This window comes from Oratosquilla oratoria, chromosome 34, assembly GCF_046742065.1.
Source record: "Oratosquilla oratoria isolate Oo_2021 chromosome 34, ASM4674206v1, whole genome shotgun sequence".
Taxonomy (NCBI): Eukaryota; Metazoa; Arthropoda; class Malacostraca; order Stomatopoda; family Squillidae; genus Oratosquilla; species Oratosquilla oratoria.
In genome coordinates, this window is record NC_134810.1 from 27,501,162 (window position 1) to 27,518,661 (window position 17,500).

The window sequence follows — 17,500 nt, forward strand, 5'->3', positions numbered from 1 at the left end:
TATTGCAGGAAATGCATGTATGCTTCACTGCTTGCCCCTGAATGTGAATTATTCATTTCATGCTTTTGTGCTTGCCCTTGAGTGTGAATTGTTTATTGTATGCAAATGTACATATGTGCAAGTGCATACATTAGCTACTTGATGTCAAGTCCTGGTAGTCGTACCAAGCCTTCAATGGACAACCTATTGTGTGATATGACCCGTGGTCAACTTGGCTTGCCTTGACAATTCAGCTGCTGAGACACCTGAATCTCATAATGGCAGATTCAACCACACAATATTGCCATATGATTATAACTGATAACAGTTAGTGTAATTCATCACTTCTTGTAAATGTAATTAGAGATGTATAAAAAATCAAAATAGATACTGGGTGTCCATACTCAGTTCCATAATGTAATAATTTATAGATAGATGGAATATATATACAATTGTGAAGTGTATTGTATTGTTGGCAACCACCACATATCTTTGCCACTGGCATTGGTGGAAAGCACCAGTGAAGCCGATGGAATAAAGAGAAGAACCCAAACAGATTTACTGTCCATCTCCAACCAATGCAGATCCATTCAATACCACAAATATTGATTTTGTAAGTTTTAATACATCAAGGTAATGTATTTTTTTTTTTTTTTTTTTTTAGAAATATTGTGTAGGTGTGCACTTTCTAAAAGGAAATACACTACTGAACAGAGCTGTGACTATAGGTTTGAGACATTATGTTGTCGTTTGTCCTATCCCATCAATATTAGTTTGATGATGTTCATTGATGTTGTATACCAGGTCTTCATCATCATGATACATATTTTTAAAACTACTATGGAGTTGAGCTTCATGCTTTTCTTGAAGCTATGAAACTCCTTTACCCCCCACAGTCTGATCAGATGCCCAAACTGACCATTAACATCCCTGACAATGACAATGATCCTGCTAACCTCTAGAATTATAGGTACTGCATTACTAAATACAAGTTAGGTTAGGTTGAATGAATTTATCATGTTTTAATTTCTTTGACCACATCTGTCTAAACAAAGATGGTGTTTCAAAGTAGTCATTGCAGCTCTGTTTATTAGTGTATAGCTCTTAGCAACTTTTTCTGTTATTGATATCTGCCAAGAAAAACATATATTACATTGATGTATTATAATTTACAAAATGAATATCTAATTCTCTATTGCTGTATTGTGTAGGTGTGCATTTCTAAAAAATTATCTTGCTTTTTTTCAAACAATATTTTATGATTATGTAAAGTACTCTGGTCAGTCAGAGTAGATTTGCAAACTTATAGTTTATACTTTTATTTTATGTAACGTGCTGTTCTGCCAAGATGGTGCTCTATAGGACCATTTATAGTAGAAATCATAGAGCAAATCATAGTAGATATCTAATATAAATTGTTTTATTCCCAGACTGAATATTTACATAACCACAATTTAGTCATGGTACTAGTATCCATTTTCAGTGATAGCTGCTAAATTAAAAATCTTAATATCCAGAGCTTTACAATACCTAGAGAATATTTTATGTTCAATATCTAATCATTTTTGTCTTAGTTGATGCACTTGTTAGAGGCTTAAGAACAGCTCCTAGTTTCATGATTTTCAGAGCAGATACAGCAAACTCAAAATTGATCCTTACATTTATAGTTACTTTCTATGTAGCCATATCTTTTACAGTAGAAACAAATTAGCACATGATATCTATCATGTATGACATACCCTCCCCACTGAGGCAGTTGTTTAGATGATGAGAGCTGGTAAGGCACCTGGGTTGGATGGGTGTCATGCAGAATGTCTAAAATAGGGAGGTACAGTGATGGTGGACTGACTGGTGAGGTTGTTTAGGGTTTGTTTAAAATAGGGTAGAGTGCCAGAGGACAGGAGATGCATGTATAGTTCCACTTTACAAAGGAAAGGGGGACAAGTGTGAGTATAGTACTTTCAGAGGGATCAGTTTGTTGAGTGTAGTTGGGAAGGCTTATAGGATGGTTTTGATTGAGAGTATTAGGAAAGAAAGGAATAGAGGGAGTAATTGGTGAGGAGCAGTGTGGGTTTAGGACAGGTAGGGGCTGCATGGATCAGATTTTTGTTGTAAGGCAGATATGTGAGAAAGTTTTAGGAAAAGATAAGGATGTTTTTGGGTCTTTATGGATTTGGAAAAGGTTTATGATGGGGTAGACAGGAAGGCACTGTGGGAGGTACTGCAGATATATGGTATAGGAGGAAAGCCTTTAAGAGCAGTCAAGAGTTTTTATGAGAGTAGTAGAGCCTGTGTTAAAATCAGAAATGGATAGAGTGAGTAGTTTGAGGTAAAGGTGGGATTTCGTCATGGATATGTTAGGTCCCCATGGCTGTTCAATTTATACATGGATGGGTGGTGTAAAAGGTGGACACAAGGGTAATGGGTCAGGGAATGGAGAAAGAGGGTAATGTCTGTTGAGGAAGGATGGGAGAAGATATAAGATAAGGGTGAATGGAGAATGGTTGTGTATGTATAATGCTGTAATGCATGGAAGGGAGTAGGTGGGGTATGGGAGTGAGGGAATATGTTTGAATAATAATTTGACACAGCCTGAAGGTATTTTTCCCCATCTTCTCTTTTTCTGCATGAGGGGATGGAGAGGGAGGGTTGCCAATTAAATGAAGCAGCCTTGCTGTGGATGTGCTGTGTCTTGTTTCACTGCTTCTGACCTAGGGCAGTGGGCAAGATACAGGGATGACCCATCATCCAGGAGGAGCCAGGATAAGAGTGAAGGAGGGGGGGTGAATGGGAGTGGAGTATGTTGGGGATGGAATGGGTGGGAGTGGTTTTTATGCCTTTGTTTTTTGGCTACCTCCCTTGTAAGGGGGGAAAAAGCATTTTGGTATGTGTATGTATGTACTTTCTGAACATCAGATGTACATTTATACATTGTGGGCAGTCTGCCCTGCTGTTTGTTTTTTCTATACAAACTAAAGATTGTTCCTAATATCAGAGATAAGATTCAAGCATAAGTTTCTTGCAATTATTATTACTTTTATAGATTTTGAATAATTTAGGGCATCATCTGATAAAAGTTAGACATGGGCTTGAAAATGACAAATGATAGAATATTTATGACCCTTTAGATTTGCCTGACATGTAGATGAATATGAGTCTGTGATTGTATGTGTTTTCACAGATATTTATTTTTCAATTCTTTTTTCCAGGTGAATTCCAAATCGGGAAAATGGTCAATAAAGAAGAAGAAATATCTACCCTTTGGACATATATTAGTGTTCTTACATTTGTTGGCAAATTTCTAATTTCTATAAAACCTGGTATTCAAGACCCCTTTTCTTACGCAAATCACCAAGAAAGAAAGAGGAGAAAAGAAGAACATGTGAAGATTATTAGATGTAGTGATGACTGTTTTAAACAGTATGTTGCATTTGATTTTGATTGGAATGGAGCAGTTGTTGTTCACCCTAGTAGGGCTGTTAAATGGACTTTCCATAACTTGCAGTGGCAACTTGCAAGTTTCTACACACGTAAAGGAAAGAAAATTAAAAGAATATCAAATAGATGGATAAAGATTTTAGTATCCGAAAAAATAGACCCATGCAGCTGTTTTATTTCTTCAGTTTTATATTTTAATATTACCAAAGACAATGAATTTGAAGAAATATACGTAACTTTAGATGATGAGTATTTTCCATATTCAGAATGGATGTACAAAATAATAAAATTATGGACACTGGGTTCCATAAATTTTCCCAGAAAAGATATTTTAAGACCAGTCACTCAGCCTCGATATGCTAAGGTGTTAAAGGTTGCTGTGATTGAATCTCCTTACTATAATGCTGTGAAGGAAGTGGAACAATTGCTACACAAATACTTCGACACTACACGTATAGTTCGTAAGGAAGATGTTTTGTGCATACCCATACCCATTTCATTGAGACATCTATTTATTAGTAGTAGTCAGGTGTCTTTACCCCCGAAATGGTTATTTTTTAAAGTTGTTGATATTGAAGATGCAAATGCTTTGGAATGCCTGTTGGTAAGTAAAGAACAATCTAGCCTCTTTCTTGTAAGCAACACAAGATGTTTAGTGCCCTCTGTCAGATCCAGTTTCACAGCAGCTGGTGAAATTTACATTCCACTCTGTCTCAAGAAAATATATGAAAAATCTTTACAGATTTACCGTACATTTTTATGTACACCATATTATGATACCTTGAATGTAAATAAGGATAGTCAAACTCTGCATGGGAGAGTATCAAGAAAACCTCTTTCAGACATCTTAAATAGGCAATACAAAACATCAGAGAAACCGAAAACAGTAGTTAGTAAGCAGGTTGAAGAAAAAGCAAATAAACAAACCACTTTACAAGATGAAGCACAAAATATAGCAAGTCCAAATCTTCTGTTGATTGGTCCAGCTGGTAGTGGGAAGAAAACTGTTGTGGAACATATTGCAGAAGGACTTCATTGTCACTTGCTCTTTGTTAATGCTTTTGACTTAAAGGGCGAAACTAGTGGTAATACAGAGGGAAAAATCAGACAAGTTTTTCATCGGGCAGCAGCATTTGCTCCATGCATCCTGGCTATGAGGAACATTTATTGCTTAGGAAAGGTAAGGACTGAGTAATTGTAGGATGTCATGAATCTCATTAAAGTTTAAAGTTGTTTTAAAAAAAAAAAAAAAATGCTGAATGAAAACATATATGCTTAAGTGGAGAACACTGGTACAACATGGTTAGAAGAAGAGTAAGTAATAGGTGTGGGATATTATTTAGAACCAGATTATGTCCACTACTAAATGTATAGTAAGTGAAGCTTAGATTGACACCAAAATGAATTTTATTGTATGCATTTTTGAAGACCATGCCAGCGGGAGAAAGTAAATAATTGTTGACAAAGTACATGTTTATGGGGTGAACATGAGGGGGCGACCAGTGGGGGGGGGTGGCATTGGGAAGGAGGGGATGTCTTGGGGGTGAGGAGGGGATACAGGGGGTGGGTGGAAAGTGATTGTGTATGGATGATGCTGTGATGCATGGAAGGGAGTGGGTGGGGGATGGAAGGGAGGGTTGTTGATTGAATAGAGCAGCCTTGCTGTGGATGTGTATCTTGCTGCATTGCTTCTGACCTGGGGCAGTGGGCGAGATTTGGGGGTGGCCCTTTGCCTAGAAGGAGACAGGAAAAGAGAGAGGGAGGGGTGGTGAATGGGAGTACAGTGTGTGGGGATGAAGTGGGTGAAAGTGGTTTATGCCTTTGACTTTGGCTACCTTCCTAGTAAAGGGGAAAAGTCATTGGTATAGTGTATGTACATTTTTATGGGAAAGGGGGAGGTGCAAGAGGTAAATGCAAGGGTAATGGGCCAGGGATTGGAGATGGTTAGAGAAATAGGAGAAAAATGGTAGATAAGCCAGTTGTTGTTTGCTGACAACACTGCTTATGGCAGGATCAGGGGTGGGATTAAAGAAGTTAGTGACAATGTTTGGGAAGGTGTGTGAAAGAAGGAAGTTGAAGATAAATGTGGGTAAAAGTAATAAGGTGATGAGATGTACAAGGGTAGAGGATGGCTTTCAATATTTGGGAGTGAATGTGGCAGGAAAGGGTGGAGTGGAGGTGGAGGTAGAATGTAGATTGAGAGAAGCAAGTAAATGCCTTGAGGAATTAATAAATGTAATGAAAAATAAACATTTGAGAATGGATGCTAAGAGGAGATTGTATGGAGTGATTGTGCTGACAGCACTGTATGGTATAGGAACATGGGACATAAGAGAGGAAGAATTTAAATGTGGTTGAGATGAAATGCCTGAGAAGTATGGTAGGGGTTACTAGGCTCGATAGAGTGAGAAACATGGAGGTGAAGAGGAGAGCAGGGGTGGAAAGGGAGTTGGGAGATAGGTTTGATGAAAGAGTATTGGGGTGATTTGGACACATGGAAAGAATAAGTGAAGAAAGATTAGTAATAGAGGTGTGGAAGGCAGAAGTGGAGGGAGTGAACATGAGGGGATGACTGAGGATCAAACGAATGGATGAGGTAAAAGGGGCATTGGGAAAGAGGGGAATGTCTATTGAGGAAGGAAGGGAGAATACAGAAGATAAGGGTGAGTGGAGAATGGTTGCGTATGGATAATGCTGTGATGCATGGAAGGGAGTAGGTGGGGGATGGGCGGTGAGGGAGTATGTGTGGATGATATTTTGAAACAGCCTGAAGGTATTTCTCCCCATCTTCTCTTTTTCTGCATGAGGGGATGGAGAGGGAGGGTTGTCAATTAAATGAAGTAGCCTTGCTGTGGATGTGCTGTGTCTTGTTGCATTGCTTCTAATCCAGGGGAGTGGGTGAGATGCAGGGATGACCTGTCATCCAGGAGGAGCCAAGAAAAGAGGGGGGGATTTATGCCTTTGACTTTGGCTACCTCCCTTGTATGGGGTAAAAAGCCCTTGGTATATGTATGTATATAAAATACATGTTTATCAAGAATTTTTTGTATGAACAGTGTCATTATCTGGAATAATTGTTATCGTATGTTCCAATGACTGGAAACCCACATCCCCACTGTAGCTGGCAATGGTCCTCAAAACATCTTATAGATCTCTTTTGGGAAAAAAAAATTGAACTGTTGTTAGTGTAGCAATACTGGAGACTTTCTATTATTGGCTGGAAGTAGTAGAAGGTGGGGAGCAGTCATCATTTGTCAGCTCTTCTTTTGTAAAAAGGTGTAAGAAATATAGTTAAAAATTATAGAGATCTTGATCCCAGTCTGGCATTGATGTGTCATTTCATTAAGGCTGCAGCTACAGCTGAAAGTGAGGAGGTTGACGGGTTTTGAAAGTGGGCAGTAAGGAGATGATTCTCTCTACTGACCATCTAGTAGGACCACCACAAGTAAATACCTATCATTGGACCCTTATTATCTGTAATCTGCTACTTGACTTTGTTTTAGAAAAAAAAGGCATGCATTCATTATCCATTTGTTATCTTATATCAAACACTACATTATCAGTTAACTCAAAATGTATGACTACACTGGTCAAAGGAAATTTTTATAATTTGAAGTATCGTGAAAAGAAAATGAGGTTCTTCCTAGTAACAACCCTGTGTTACTGTTTTCCCTTGGTTACAGTGATGCCTTTCTTCTGTTTCTTCCCGGGTAATATCAGTTTTATTTTGCTTTGAGATTATCTTTGTCATAAGTGGTTTAGAGTCCAGGAACCTGCAAGGATTGAGACAAACTACATTTTCTTTTGATGTCCACTTACAACACCAACATCCATTTCACTGCAGAACCAGAGTTATAATGAGAGACCTCTCACTATCATGTATTGTGATCTCTAACAGTAGAGTGTCCAAACCCTTACTTTGGGAACAGTCTAGGATCAATTTTAGTTGGCAAGGTAAAGGATTTAGAGGATGACTCAAGAAGAACTTCAGTTTTAGACTGTGCCTCCCTCCTTGAAAATGTTAGCACAGTGTTTATGGACTGTTCTAACATAGAGTAACTTGAGGCAACAGTTTATTGGTTGATGGATTGATTGATGATTATCTTTATCATATTTTTATATAAAGCAACAATATTACTGTATGCCCTTTTTATCATATGGCTGTCCTTCATATAATCTTTTATTTGAATTATATTGCATAGTATCATTAGATAAGTTTATTCTTTCATCAGAATGCAGGAGACTACAACTGTCAGGTAATTGATAACAACCACTCAGTTGACCCATAACTCACCTATGGAAGAAATATTTTGTTGTCTTTTTAAGTGGAGCTGTGCAGGATAAAGTGTTTGGTATCCTCTGTGTGATGGGTGTATCTGAAGTAGCTTCTGTAGCCAAACGTACTCTGTGCTGGTATTGTTTTAGTGCTGGATGGTGACTTGAACACAATGCTGGTAGTACAGTTCCCACTTCTTTTGGAAAGGACTTCTGTAGCCCCATATCTGGAGGGGTTTGTAATTGTAGGAAGTTCAGTGGTTGGTGGTTGCTCAGCAACCTAGGTGTGTATGTATGTGTTCCTGCATAGATGCACTGTGCATTACAGGCAGCAGGCTACTGCATCTGTTTTAGTAGTACACTGCTGGTGTGATTCTCTTGCTATACTTGGTTATGCATATGGGATGGGTGGGCAGGATTGAGTACTTCTACGTAGAAGTGTGTGCCAATCATCCCTATGCCATGCTCTAAGAGAAATTTTTTAGCATCTTTGTATAGATGCTCCATTGGGAGAATTTTGGTACATCTTTTAATCATTCACATTGCTTTGTTTTGTACAGTTTGTAATGTGTGTGCTATCTTGATTGTTTGGAACCATGCTGTTAAGGCACAGTTGATTGTAGATATAAAACTGTTTGTTGACTGATTAGAATCTCCTCTTCACCAAAATCCATTCTTGCTACTGATCTTAGTACAATATTTATTTTTTTATTGATTCTCACTCCCTGGTCCCAGATGTGTGGGCTAAAAGACATAAGTATCAAAAGTGATAACTGACATTACTTTAGAGGGATATGGAAAAGTGGACTTTGTATTAAAGTAATATTGAGGCACTTTCTGTGTGTAGAGGAGTACAAGTTAGATGCATTTTCACAGACATGGACCAGTAGCTGGGTTTATGTTTCTTGTATAGAAGAGAGAGTAATATAATTTTTTCTTTATGTGGAAGAAAGGATACAGTTACACTTCCATCAAAAGTGTCGTAGATGCAACCATTATAGAGGGCACCAAACACATCCTTCACTGCCGTGCACAAACTGTAACCAGACAAAAATACAATATTTCTTCCTTTAGTGACCTATGGACCCATCTGATGGTTGTTGCTCATTACTTGAAGGCTGTGGGTCTTCTGAAAGATGGCTTTAGGGCAGTGGACTGATTGATATCTAGTGAGAATCTCTGTTGGAGTGTTGTGTGCATATTCTAAGGACTAAGTCATGGCATCTTTTGAAGATGTGTTTCTTTGAAATTGCATTTTGTATGAATAGACACCAATTTATTGTTTCATTATTTTTGAAGGATGAAGAGCAGTAACTATAGTTAAAGCACTAAGGTTGTCAGATTTTTATCTTGTGTTTGTATTGTATAGGACAAGGAGTCACATGAGGATGCAAGAGTGGTAGCTACTTTAGGAGAGGTAGCTGAGAAGTTTGGGAGTCATCACCCTAGAGTATTCTTTTTTGGCCTGGCAGAGAAAAAGACTGATCTTACAGGTAAAATAATCTCTACAGGAAGTGTATAAACTTTACATGGGCATATAATTTTTGGACATTGTAATAACAATTAGTTGAATGTATTTCAGATGATTTATGGTCTTTATTCATCTATCATGAAATCCTTCAGCCAATGTCAGTTCAAGAACGACAGAGTCTGTTAATGGAAAAACGTGATGCTGGAGTATTTAAAGGAAACTGTCAAATAGATGTTCTTACTCAGAGGACTGCTGGTTTTGTTTTGGGTGATTTCTCAGGTCTTATGGAAAGTGCTCAGAGGTAAGTGAATAATTTCATTCCTTAAATTCATTTGATCTTTTTCAATTTCTGTTTTGGCTTATTCTGGATGATATTATTTAGTTGAGAGGATCTTAGGTTGAAGGATCCTTTGAATAGTTGATGAGACTACTCAGTTTTTGTTGTTACTGATAACAGATCATTTTATTCAATTGAGGGAGGGGGCCTAGGTTAAAGTAATCAAAAGTACTATCTATCTATATCTATTTATCAAAAGGCTATCAAAATTATAATCTTTAAAATCTTCTGATGTGAAGATAAATATATATCAGTATTTTCCCAAGTTTACACAAATTACTTCCTATCCACTCTTAGTGGGATTTTTATAAAAAAAAAAATTCCATAGTTAATGAATGTATAAGTTCATACTAGTTTTAGTATTGAATAAAGTCTTACTATCAATCTTTGTTCATGAATATAGTTTATATAACTTGTAATTTTTTTTTTTTTTTTTTTTTTTTTTTTTTAGTCTAGTGAATATAAATAAAACATGTTTTATATGTTAGTGTTATGCTTTGGAAAATTTTATACAGGGTAAAAAGAGGGGTAGAAGACAGGTGTTACATTTTATGGGTTAGGTTTATGAAACAATATAGTGAGCGAGCAAGCAGGTTGCCTAAGTCCGCCTTTCTGTCTTGTTTATAAATATTAGCTGGGGGCTTGAGTGTATTGCTGACATGACATTCCTTTGTAACCAAAGTGAAAATTATGCAGAGGCTCGAGACTATCTTAAGTAAACCATATTGCCATACAGACTTGTAACAATAAATCTGATTGGTGAAAGGGTGGAGGAGAAAATTCAATTGGTTCATGCTTGTAAGATCATACCCTTTGGGGATGATCTTAAATATAAAGTTAAAGATCAGTGGACTAAAAAGAATCGCTAAGTCACTGCAAAGTTCATATAGGATCTTGCATATGTTCTCTCAGAGGGTTCCTTTGGAGCCTGCTGTATAAGAATTAACTGAAGAAAGGTACAAAAGAAAAGTAGAACTTAATACTCTTGGACAGAAGATTATAACTAAAAGAAATGAGATATTATATCCATAAATTATGACCACAAGGGTGACTAAGTGTCAACAGAACTAACAGTGACAAGAGAGGTAACAGTGTGAAACACAGACAGTGATAACAGGAGCAACAAGAGTTGACAGGGGCAATAGTGGTGACAGTGGGGGTGACAGTGGTGGCAGCCAGGGATAGAACCCATGCACCAAAACGCCTCTGAAGTATAGGGCATGCAACTCAATGCACACTACTAAAACGTCTCTGAAGAATAGCACATGCAACTCAATGCACACTACTAAAATGTCTCTGAAGAAAAACAAGTTTTTGGAGGAAGAAAATACCATAGGGGTAAATAAGTTCATTAACATAGTAGAAACACTAATAGTGATGAAAAACAGATGAAAAGAAAAGGATAGAAATATTAAAAGAAAATGTAGATCCTGAGAAGAGTAGTGCTAGGCTTGTAATAAATTTCCAGCAAATGGAAAATATAAAAAAAATATGATGATTAAGAAATCATTCATTAAACACTAAATCAAAGTGTGATCAGGATCCTATCAGGTCTTTGGTTAGAATGATAAAGACAACAAAAACAAATGAAACAGACACAGAATATTTAGCAAAAATGGATGGTCTAAGGACAGGATTTTCAAGTTGAAGGATTCAGGTTGGATAGAAAGTAGATCTAGTGACAAGTTAAAAGTTTCTCAGGCTACTAAGTTAATAGCATTTGTGGCAGGATCGGAGGAGGGATTGAGGAAGCTGGTGGCAGAGTTTGGGAGAGTATGTGATAGAAGAAAGCTAAAGATAAATGTGGGTAAAAGTAAGGTGATGAGATGTACATGGGGTGAAAGTGGCAGTAGACTGGAAGTGAACATTAAGGGAGAGTGACTGGAGGAAGTGGATAGTTTTAGATACTTGGGTGCAAGTATAGCAGGAAAAGGTAGAGTGAAGGTGGAGGTAGAATGTAGATTGAGAGAAGCGAGTAAATGCCTTGGTGGATTAAAGAGTGCAATGAGGAATAGACATTTAGGAATGGATGCGAAGAGGAGACTGTATGAAGGAGTGATAGAGCCAACAGCACTGTATGGGGCAGAAACATGGAACATAAGAGAAGAAGAGAGAAGGAGTTTGAATGTGTTTGAGATGAGGTGTCTGAGAAGTATGGTGGGGGTTAATAGGCTAGATAGAGTGAGAAATGAGGAGGTGAGGAGGAGAACAGGGGTGAAAAAGGAGCTGGGAGATAGGGTTGATGAAAGAATATTAGGATGGTTTGGACACATGGAAAGAATGAGTGAAGAAAGACTAGTAAAAGAGGTATGGAAGGCAGATGTGGAGGGAGTGAATATGAGGGGATGTCCTAGGATGAGGTGGATGGATGGGGTGAAGGGTGCTTTGGGGAAGAGGGGAATGTCTGTTGAGGAAGGAAGGGAGAGGACAGAAGACAGAGGTGAGTGGAGAATGGTTGTATATGGATGATGTTGTGATTGCATGAGGAGGAATGGGCGGGAGGGTGGGGGGTGAGGTAGTATGTGTGAGCAAATTTTGACGCAGCCCGAAGGGATTTCTCCCCGTCCTCTCCTTATATGCAAGGGGGGACGGAGAGGGGGGGTCGCCGATTGAATGAAGCGGCCTTGCTGTGGATGTGCTGTGTCTTGCGACACTGCTTCTGACCCAGGGCGGTGGGCAAGGTGCAGGGATGACCCGTCATCCAGGAGGTGCTCAGATGAGAGGGAGGGTGGGAGGGGTGTGGAGTGTATTTAGGGATGAAATGGGTGGGAGTGTTTTTATGCCTTTTCCTTTTTGGCTACCTCCCTTGAAAGGGGGAAAAAGCCTTGGTATATGTATGTATGTATGCATGTTGGTATACAACAGTGACGAGATGACTGCAGAAAAGCTATACATGGATCTTAAAAAGACAATGGACTTTGGGGAGATGGATCTTTTACAAAGTTATCAAGAAAGTAAAGCAATTAGTCCATATGTCAAAACATTATGAATGCGACAACAGAAAGAAACTAGGAACTCTAGGAGTATTTACAGACACAAAGGCTCTGAATAGAGAAGCACTTCAAGGAATGCTAGACTTGATTGTCATAATTGTAACAAATGGGCATAAAGCACAAAAGTGTAATGAGATTATTTGTAGGAACTGGAAATATAAGGGTCATGATGAGTATCATCGTAGAAACCCACCTTTTTGTTTATATCACAATAGAGTAGGACATGGAACACAGGATTGGGGAGCAATGTCAAATTTTTGTATTCACCCAGAAACAAGAGGAAAACCCCCAGACACAAAATAGAACAACACTACTGAGCTAACCCTAGAGCAACAAATAGACATTATAGTGTACTGGACAGTGATGAGAAAGAAAACACCAGCACAAGAGAAAATTTTAAATTTACTATAACAATTGGATGGACTTCTGTAGAACCCATCATTGTGGGTAGAGTATTCAGTAGACCTATTCAAATATTTACTGATATGGTTGTCTGTAGTAACTGTTATAACCAGCAAAGTTTTAAACCAATTGAAACCATGAGTGAAAATCTTAAAACCAATCTATTACTCATTGCAAGGAGTAGCAGGAAGTCAGTTAAAAACATTAGGTAAGACTGAGATGTTATTGTATGTAAAAATGAGCAATTGCACATTCCAGTGATGGTTGTAGAAGAATCTGTTTTCCCAGGAGATTTATTGATAGGATTTGTAACTATGAGAAAAGAGGGCATGGTCATATGTCCAGCTGAGTTAGGGATCGTAGTTAATCCCATTTTTAAATCAACCAGACTTAGAGCCAGTGTCTGCGATAAGAGAACCTATTGAGATAGATGGGAAAGATAACAGTGTTAGATTGGATAGTAGCAGGGCAGAATGGTCTATTTGAGACCAGATAACACAAAAGGAAGAAAAAGGCACTCATTGTGAACACAACTCAGGTGTTTAAGAAATCCCAGAAATTAATCAGAATTCATCAACTTCAAATAAAGCTTTGCTAATTGTGGAAGGTGGCATAATAAAGTCAACATTATTGCACTCCAGAACAATTAACAGAGTAGACATGCAGTTGAAAGGAGTCACTGTAGACTCCAAGATTTTAACCATCCCAGAATCAACTAGGATAAAAGATTTGAAATTGGACTCGGGGATTTGTTAGACACACAAGAACAAGGTAAAAATATCAGTGATTAGTACAGTACTACCTCTCATTAACAGACTAAAAGGGGGGTAATGGTGTCCGTTGATGTGAATAATCCATTGATTTGGAGTGGTTTTTGGGTGGCATAGTGATTGCACGCACTAAACAACAGCACCGAAAATACCGCAAACACAGCTAATTAATGTCCGTTAATGAGAGGTCTCACTGTACTTTGAATAAAGACATAATCTTAAGAAAGGGTACACAAGTAGGATGTTTTCAAGCCTGTCCAAGACCCATTAAGATTTTAAATGAGAGTTCTGAAGGGGTGGAATCACCAATTTCATCAATCTGTTCAATTCAGTAAGAAACAGATTTGGGACAGAAATATAAGGTTCAACCAGAGCCTACTTGACTTGAGTTAGAATCAAGTTAAATTGCATTGCTATTGAAGCACAATAAAGCAATTGTTTTGCTGGGAGATGCCATGGGCAAAACAGCAGTTTTAAAACATAAGATCAAATTAAAACTAGGGACTCAACCTATTTGTGTACCTGCCTACAGGTTACCACATTCCAAGCTAGCCATTGTAGATAAATTGATCACTGAAATGTTATTTCAGGATGTCATAGAACCCAAAGTGAATGGAACTTCCCATTGATTCTGGTGCCAAAATCAGATGGTACCATGTGTCCAGTTGACTGTAGGGAATTGAATAAACAGATGATACCTGATTGACTACTGTTACTAGTAATAGCATATATACTTGTAGTTTGGGAACAGAGAATTGGTATTTAAGCACTATAGATATTAAGTTAGTGTCCTGACAAATTGAGTTGCATGAAGATTCTTGAGATTATACAGCATTTTCTACAACAAGAGGCCACTACACTTTCAAAGGAATGCCATTTGGGTTATGTAACAGTCCATTAACTTAAATGAGATTAATGAGTACAGTACTAGATGGGTTGTTAGGAAACAGCTAGTGTATTTCTAGGTGATATTTAATAGTTTCCCAAACAACAACTGAGCACATTTAGAAATTATATTTGGTATTCTCAAGACTAGTTGAAGCAGGGTTGAAAGTGAAGCTTGAAAAATGTAAGTTTTTGCTAAACAGTATAATTTATTTGTGACATAAGGTAGACATGGACTTAGTACAGTGAACTCAAAGGCAGAAGCAGTAAACAACTACCGAGTACTGAACAATGTCGAAAAAGTTAGAAGTTTCTTGTGATTGACAGGGTATTATAGGAAGTTTATTTAGGTATATGCAGACATAACTAATCCATTAAGTTCTTTGTTAAGGAAAAATTCAAAGTTCATTTGGGGATCTGCACAACAAGCTTTTGACAAATTGAATGATAACCTTATTAGTTCTCCAGCTCTCATTTTTCTTAATTATGATAAAGTGGAGGATAGATGTAGAAAGAGGAAAAGGACAGAAGGTAGAAAGGTGCTCAAAGTGAACTGCTTAAATGAGAAAGAAAAGGAGAAGGAGTACAAGAAGAAGCTGAGAGAGGAGTGGGAGGGAGTGAAAGATAGAGTTTAACTAGGAGTGGAGGAGGAATGGGGATGGTTCAAGGAGGGAGTCACAAGGTGTGCAAAGATGGTGTGTGGAACAAGGAGGATGGGATGAAATAGAAGGAAGAGTAGTGAGTGGTGGGATGAGGAAGCAAAGAAGGTTTTAGAAGAGAAAAAACGAGCTTTCACTGATTGATTACAAAATAGAATGAGAGAATCATATGAGAGGTACAAAGAAAAGAGAAGTAAAGTATAAGACAAAGGAGGCAAAGAGGAGAGCAGATGTGAAAGAGTATGACAGAAAATTTTGAAAGTAATAAAAAGATGTTTTAGAAGGAAATTAAGAGAGGAAGAGGAGGCGAATCAAGTAGAGAAGAAAAGGTAAAGGTGCAAACAGAGAGATGATAATGGAAGAGAAGGCAGTAAGAGGAGATGGGCAGAGCATTTTAGGGAGTTGCTAAGTGTGAAAGAAGATAGGGAAAGGTAGTTGCAGTGGGAAGCACTAACAAAATGACTGTGATAAGCAAGGAAAAGGGAGGAAAAATAAAGAAAGATGAAGTGAAAGCAGTTGTTTTAGATGATGAGAGCAGGTAAGGCAGTTGGGTTGGATGTATGTCATACAGAATGTCTGAAAAATGGAGGTACAGTGATGGTGGACTGGCTGGTGAGGTTATGTAATGTTTGTTTAAGAGGGGGTAGAGTACCAGAGGACTGGAGGAGTGCCTGTATAGTTCCACTTTACAAGGGAAAAGGGGACAAGTGTGAGTGTTGTAGTTTCAGAGGGATCAGCTTGTTAAGTGTAGTTGGGAAGGCTTATGAGAGGGTTTTTTATTAATTGGTGAGGAACAGTGTGGGCTTAGGACAGGTAGGGATTGCATAGATTAGGTTTTTGTGATAAGAGAAATGTGTAAGAAAGCTTTAGGAAAATGTAATTGTGTTTTGGGGGGCTTTTATGGATTTGGAAAAGGTTTATGACAGGGTAGACAGGAAGGCATTGTGGGAGGTGTTGCAGATATATGGGATAGGAGGAAAGCGTTTAAGAGCCGTCAAGAGTTTTTACGAGAGTGGTAGAGCTTGTGTTAGGATTAGAGATGGAGAGAGTGAGTGGTTTGAGGTAAAGGTGGGACTTTGTAAGGGATGTGTTATGTTGCCTTGGCTGTTAAATTTATACATGGATGGGGTGGTGCAAGAGGTAAATGTAAGAGTAATGGGTCAGGGATTGGAGATGGTTAAAGAAAATTGAGAAAAGTGGGAGATAAGCTACTTGTTGGTTGCTGATGACACTGCGCTTGTAGCAGGATCAGAGGAGGGATTAAAGGAAGTTAGTGACAGAGTTTGGGAAGGTTTGCAAAAGAAGGGTAAAAGTAAAGTGATGAGTTGTACAAGGGGAGAGAGTGGCAGCAGACTGGAGGTCAGTATTAAGGGAGATAGACTGGAGGAAGTGGATAATTTTAGATACTTGGGTGCTAATGTGGCAGGAAAAGGAGGAGTGGAGGTGAAGGTAGAATGTAGATTGAGAGAAGTAAATGCCTTGGTGGATTAAAAAGTGTAATGAGAAATAAACATTTGGGAATGGATGCTAAGAGGAGATTGTATGTAGTGATTGTACTGACAGGACTGTATGTGGCAGAAGCATGGAACATAAGAGAGGAGGAGTTTGTGTTTGAGATGAGGCACCTGAGATGTATGATAGAGGTTACTAAGCTGGATAGAGTGAAAAATGAGGAGTTGAGGAGAATAGGGGTGGAAAGGGAGTTGGGAGATAGGGTTGATGAAAGAGTATTAGGATGGTTTGGACACATGGAAAGAATGAGTGAAGAAAGACTAGTAAAGAAAACTAGGAAAGACTCAAACTGTTGCAGTCCCCCTTGGGATTGTGGGTATCTAGTCAACAAAACATAAGGCAACAATTGTCATTGCATTCATCATACTATCTTATAGTAACAAACCTCCAGAACATCCATATCCTGACCTTGAAATCATATCAGTCATGTTGATGGGCAAAAGTTGAAATGTGGATTCCATCCATATCCCGTAAATACAGTTGTATTTTGAGCTTTGCTACAGACCTCTATATTGAGATTTATAGTCAAGTACCTATTTCTAAATAACAGAACAATTCCTTTGTTTAGGAAGATGATGGAAAGAGTCCTGGAAGAAAATGAATGCAACTATAGCAGTGAAGATGAATGTAGTGAAATGAGTCACAATTATGATGTCTCCATAGATGATGAAAATTTAATCATCACAGAGAATGATATATTGAAAGCTTTAGGTAATTTTGTTTATATGTATATGTATTATTATCCTTTTCTATGTGAAAATTTGATATTGAAATTTGCG

The 17,500-nt window shown here is 38.1% G+C and overlaps 1 protein-coding gene across 1 annotated transcript in view; it reads left to right on the forward strand.

Moving 5' to 3' along the window:
- Positions 1-17,500, forward strand: part of Pex6 (peroxisomal biogenesis factor 6) — a 44,711-nt gene that overhangs the window by 1,308 nt on the left and 25,903 nt on the right. The window contains exons 2-5 of the mRNA XM_076173279.1: positions 3,189-4,597; positions 9,062-9,185; positions 9,275-9,464; positions 17,290-17,432. Of these exons, the coding sequence (XP_076029394.1) occupies positions 3,209-4,597; positions 9,062-9,185; positions 9,275-9,464; positions 17,290-17,432 (1,846 nt within the window). The 5' untranslated portion in view covers positions 3,189-3,208. The remainder of the gene's footprint in view (positions 1-3,188; positions 4,598-9,061; positions 9,186-9,274; positions 9,465-17,289; positions 17,433-17,500) is intronic.